Below are 6,000 nucleotides of genomic sequence, written 5' to 3'. Positions count from 1 at the left end.
TTTCCTTTAAAGAGCGACATTTATTTTATATATTTTTACTAAATGTCATCATCGGTGTACAAAATGCCTCAGTTATACAATAAAACTCATATTCAAAATAGAAAGACTTCAACGTTCAGTCTGGGTTTTCTCCAAAGCTCTAAGTGTATAACATCTGAATCGAATTATAATCCAAAAAGCTGAAACCACAAGAAAAGTAGTTACATAAGGGACCATGTGATGAACACAACACGACCCAGTCTCAGGGACGACAGTTTCACAGGGATTTGGAGTCTTCCCACATCTGTACAAAGTCACAGGTACAAGTCCGACAGAGGTGAAGGCTTCATTTAGCAGATCCTTTAGATTCTACATATTTTAAGGCCTTCTCCTTCACAGCCTGAACGGTCTTCTCGCTGCCATCTTTCCTCTCATACTCCAGGTAGCGCTTGAAGAAGAACTTTATTCTTTTCGGTGCCAAACTGAGATGAATGACCCGTTCAAAAATATCCCTGTAAAGATAATGGTAGGAATAAAAATACACAGAATATAAACACCATCATTATGACTAGAAGTGGATTAAGGGAACACTCTGGGCAGAAGCAATACTTTGTCATGCCAAGTGCCGAGCAATGGGGGGGGGGGTTGCATGATACAGGGATCCACAGAACACCAATGTCATGTATCGCCACTCCCAGATCTAGAACTGTGCATAACAGTGAGTTTTGTGCTCCTTTAAGCATTAATTGAGCCAAATGGGGAGAACTTGGAATGATAGACCAGCGAAAAGGAAGGCTTTGTAGATTGCCCCATTTCCACCAACAAGGTGGTATACAGGTGGGCAAGTATGGGGAATGCTAATGGTTCAGGCATTATACCCTGCCACTTTAATGTACCTTAATAAATACTGTTTTACCAACATCAACTATATAGGTAATTGGTTTTGGTAAAAGTGGTGACGGAATTTCATAAACATGGCACCTGCAACAAATGCCATTTTTTTTTGTATGGTTTATGGAGTTACAATAGGAGACCATTTTACAGCTTCATCTATGACAACATTCGGGAATCAGAAGTAAGGAGTATTGTTCATTTTTTTGACTATATAAAAGGTCCTTTTACACAGGCCAATTAATCGGGATAATGAGCGTTGACAGAACGCTCATTCCCGATCATTGCACTGTGTAAAAAAGGGCAATGATCAGTCGATGAACGATCAAGCGCTCATTCATTGGCTGATCGTTCTTATTCATGCAGCAAAAATTATTATCGTTGTGAACAGCACATCTCATTGTGTATACAGGGAGGTGTGCTACCGACATGATAGAAATGTATGGGGTCGGGCGATCGTAATAAGCTCATCCCCACACACATCTCCTTATGAAAGGAGCAAACGAGCGGTCTTGTTGATCAGCGCTCGTTGTTACGGCCAAAATGGGCCGCTGTAAAAGGACCCTTAACCTCTTCTTCGTTTAGGTACTGTGCAATAAAAACGTAGTTAGTTTATTTTCACGTGCTGAATTACTGTGGTTTTTGGCCACACAGCTTATACAGGTAAAACGGTGAGCCTCATCGCCCAGCGTGCATGGTTTTGCCACCGGCCGGCACACTACCAGTACTATTCGGCAAGTGAGAATACAGCCTTAAAGAGATAATGCCATTATAAACTGTGGAGTGACTTCCTCTGCTCGGTGCTCGATTCATCTAGGGCTTAATGCAGTGCAGAAAGAGTCAACCTCTCCCCAAGTCCCAGTTTATAGGACATCGAGCATATCTATATGTTCATAGTGGATCTTATCCTTGCCTCTAATAATAAATATACTGTATTTCATTACAAAAAAAACTCAGCTCCGTGAAGCTACATCTTAGGAGTAATAGTTTCAATAAAACTAAACATGAACAAAGCTCTGAATATCTCCTGGACCAACAAGATGAACCAATAGAATAATCCTTCTCACCGGACTTCCTTCTGGCTGCCATGTTTCACCATCATGTCGATGTAAACAGACCAGAGGTCCGTGCGTTTAGGGTAACTGCTCAATGTACTTTCAAACAAGGCCTTGGCTCGTACAACATCTCCAAAGCGAAACTCCAGCTGAGCAAACTTTGAAATGAGATCAACATCTGAAAAAGGAAAAGAAAAGAACATTACAATCTCATGCAACATCTACACCGACGGCTTCCAGTAGAGAATCACACTTCGTAATATGGGTGCAGAATATTTAAGTACTGCAGATGGAGTATGTTTCTAACATATTCAGTATACAGAAATGCCCATATTGCACACACAAAAATATGAAACACCACTTACATGATGAATAACTAGGACAAATATTCTTTATCAAGGTGTCATAGTCCTAACTGTATAACTAGATCTAAAGATTATGAGCAGTAAGGCCCTGTTCACACTGTCTTTTGGTGCTGATTTTGATGCGGCAACCGTGTCTGAATCAGCGCCAAAAAAAACATGGCCGAAATTGCCTTCATTGATTTCAATGGGAGGCAGAGGCGTTTTTTTAGCCACTCGAGAGAAAAAAAGCGGCATGTCGTTTCTCACTGCGGTTCGGTCTCTGACCTGCCATTGAAATCAACCTGTGGCAGCTGGTACCTCCTGGGAAGTACCTCCTGGGAACGGCCACAAAAATACAGTATTTCCAACTAAAGCCTCATTCAGACGGGTGTATGGACCCCGTTAAGAACTCCATAATCCAGAGCCAATATCCCAAACTCCCCGAGTTTGTGTTAAACTGAACTTACATTACCATACGCACCAACTCATGCCTGTCTGAACTAAGCCTACCCTTTATCTAAGCTCCTAGTCTTGGCACGACACTTGGTTCACTACTCACGTTCTTTTTCTGGAACACACTTCAGTGCTCGCTGCAGTAATCTGTGTGTGTCCTCGGACTGGCCTCGTTTCAGGAGAAACGTGGCATATTTCCACCATACGGATTTCTCCTGCCGGAAACGCTTCACCATGGTGTTGAGCAAATTTTCAGCCTCCTGGAAATAAAATAGGATGATCTGTTTTTAGAACCAAGCAATGGTAACGTCTCCCAAAAAGGTTTACAACTTTAGTAAAAGGGACATTCTGCACAATTTCGCTGATGGGGAGGAATCTGTTGGGCAGCCCAAAGTTCCCTTTTGCTGTTGGGTTTTATACTGGATTTTTGAGCAAAGTCTGAATCAGGTCTCAATAGACATATACATGGCTGAACTGTGGTACAGCAAAAGCGCTTGATAGAACGGAATAAGCTCTTTCTTACCTTAAACTTCTCTGACTTGATGTAAATGTCCACCAAATGCTGGAAGGCTTTCAAAGGATCATTGTATTGAATGGCTCGTTCGAAAACCTTCTGAAGGGTCGCCTCTGTCCCAAAGGTATTTTCCATGTTTAGCATAGCAGCCCATACTGTCAGCTTCTCTTGCTCCTCTCTGAAATGGGTAAAAATAGAGATCACCAAAATACATACAAGTAAAAGAGCATTTTGCAGGAATTCTATGCATGAGAGGATATCCTTACCGGAAGTAAATGGTCTGGAGGGCTCTTTCTGCCACAGCTCGTGCTTGTTCAAGCTCAGTGGCCTGGAGGTTAAAATCTATGTACTGGATCCAGTTGGCAGAGATGTTTGGAGAGGTTATGACAAGGCGCTCAAACTCGTGCACGGACTGCGGCTGCTGTTTTGGATCGGGGGTTTCCTTCCTGATTTGCGTCTTTTGCAGATCTTTTTTAGTTATCTGAGTGACAAAAATAAAGATAAAAAAAAAATAATCTAAAAGATGGCGGTAATGCAGTGTAATGTATTACAGGACTCCAAACCCTGCAACATTTGCAGTTTTAATTAATTTGTTGGAGAGTGGACAATTTTCCTGTGTTCGCCAGCATAAAATTTTTTTTAATTGAATCCAGGTTTTCTTGATAAATGGGACCACCAAGTACCAGATATTGAAACACATCCTATGGGTGTGTCATAAAAGGTTCTCAGTGCAATCCCCCCTAATTATTTTAAAAAAAGAGGAAAATACATGCAAATTTAAATTGATAAAAAAAAAAAAAAAAAAGTTATACAACAGCCTTCCCACTCAAACACGGAAAATCTAAGATCGCATCGAAAAAACGTCAAAATAAAATAAATTTGCAGTACCTTGGATTGCTCTTCCTCTTCATCCTCATCACTGTCTGAGCTGCTCTCGTTTCCACCAGCTATAGAGGTTTTGAGGTTATTTAAACTGACATCCCAGGAGAACCCAGAAGAGACTTGGAGCCGTGGGGCAGGAGGTTTAGTGCCAGAATCGCTCTGAGGATCATAGAAAGTAAAAAGCAACTAAGTAATACAAATACCAAAACACAAGCCGGAATTAGGTCTATACGATATAGGTTTGCATGCATAAAATAGAGACCTATCCAACTTTTTGTAACCATACTTTGATTACAACCCTATTTTTGGTGTAATTACAATTACACTGTGTACCGTCATATGGTGCTTCCATATACCGTATAGCACCATATTCTGGAAAAATTCTCCCATTGAGGCCTAAATATCCTCATAATATGGCACCCGACGGAGCATGCCACAATCATTTTTTCTGTAGGATTCATACAGTGTACTTTAAGTTGTGCTCATATAAATGAGAAGACATTTTGCTAGGATTGTAAATTAACATTACGTCCATGGATATAGGTGACCAAATCCATCTCTGGTCTCTAGCCACCAATCCTCAGAATAAAGCACATGCGGCACTTTACAGATCTGTCCTGAATAGCGACACTGTCACGACTGTCGCACATTGTGCAGGGAGCAGTGACAGCCCCGTTCCCTTGAGTGAAGATGTGCTGTAGCTCCATGCACAGTACGTGGCCAGGAGTGCCGCTGTGCAGGAGAAATGTCAAAGGGACAATTTTTATTTCATTTTTTGGGATCAGTGCAGGTCCCAGAGGTCGGACCCCTACCAATCATAATGTTAAGGAAAATATCTCTAGGATATGGTGGGAATAGCCTTTACATTAGCCCATGGGCCTCAAGGATGGCAGGGAAACATTTTTTTTTCCTTCCTGTGAAGTTATGTTTTTTAAGTTTCAGATCTGAGATCATCAGATAGCCTTCAGGAGGTAAAATAGATGATCTCCTCTCCTGTGACTCACCTTTTGGTTACTTTTTTTATGTTCGGTTTCATTCTCTCGACAGTAAACCTCAATACCACTGTCCTCATCATCTTTAGTTTCTTGATGTTTTTTCTTCTTTTTAGGGATCTAATAATAGAACAAAAAGCATTAATACAAACAGGTAGCAACAAATTACAAAAGCCTTATCCAACACAATTGGTGCCACCACTAATGGGAAACAAAACCTGGATTAGATTAAAAGACGCCACCACTGTGCCTCCAACCTCATGCTTCAGGCATGTCACAAACGCATTTCAAATTCTCAATGTGTATGTTCATGAAAGTTGGTTAGTGATAAAGATAATTGATCTGACAAGTTCATGATTTGATTTTGGTCATTTGATTAATTTTTCTACTTGGGATCTGGACATTGCTTAAAGGGATTATATGAAATTGGAAAAAAGACTGGTTTATTTTCTCCCCCCCAGAATCGGTGCCACCCTTGTCCATGGGCTGTGACTGGTATTGCAGCTCTACCCTATTCACTTGAATTGGACAGAGATGCAATACCAGAAACAACGCACAGACAAGAGTGTTTCTAGAAAACTACAACCATGTTTATCTGATCTCTAAAACAGTCTTTAATTGACCTCAAATTTGACAAATTAATTTAACCATTAAAATAGCAATAGCAGTCATTTGCTCAGCCCAGGCCACAAGAGCTCCAAATTTCACAATTTAAAGAAAGAGATTAAAGGGGTTATACCATCAGGAACATTATGGCATATCCACAGGATAGGTCATAAATGTCAGATAGATGCGGGTCCCACCTCTGGGACCCGCACTTATCTCTAGAACAGGGCCCCCTAAACCCCATTCTACTTATCTGTGTTCCCATTGAAGCCTGTGATTTCCGA

At 41.0% G+C, this 6,000-nt stretch overlaps 1 protein-coding gene across 2 annotated transcripts in view; it reads right to left on the bottom strand.

Moving 5' to 3' along the window:
• Positions 1-6,000, bottom strand: part of PDCD11 (programmed cell death 11) — a 42,650-nt gene continuing 36,650 nt past the window's right edge. For both annotated transcript variants that reach the window (XM_075841088.1, XM_075841089.1), the window contains exons 30-36: positions 5,123-5,230; positions 4,125-4,277; positions 3,503-3,717; positions 3,246-3,414; positions 2,829-2,982; positions 1,938-2,103; positions 1-491 (exon numbers count right to left, since the gene is read on the bottom strand). In XM_075841088.1, coding sequence (XP_075697203.1) covers positions 326-491; positions 1,938-2,103; positions 2,829-2,982; positions 3,246-3,414; positions 3,503-3,717; positions 4,125-4,277; positions 5,123-5,230 — 1,131 coding nt within the window. In that variant the 3' untranslated portion in view covers positions 1-325. The remainder of the gene's footprint in view (positions 492-1,937; positions 2,104-2,828; positions 2,983-3,245; positions 3,415-3,502; positions 3,718-4,124; positions 4,278-5,122; positions 5,231-6,000) is intronic.

Source organism: Rhinoderma darwinii, chromosome 11 (assembly GCF_050947455.1).
Source record: "Rhinoderma darwinii isolate aRhiDar2 chromosome 11, aRhiDar2.hap1, whole genome shotgun sequence".
Lineage (NCBI taxonomy): Eukaryota > Metazoa > Chordata > Amphibia > Anura > Rhinodermatidae > Rhinoderma > Rhinoderma darwinii.
This window is presented reverse-complemented; position numbering and strand designations above follow the sequence as displayed.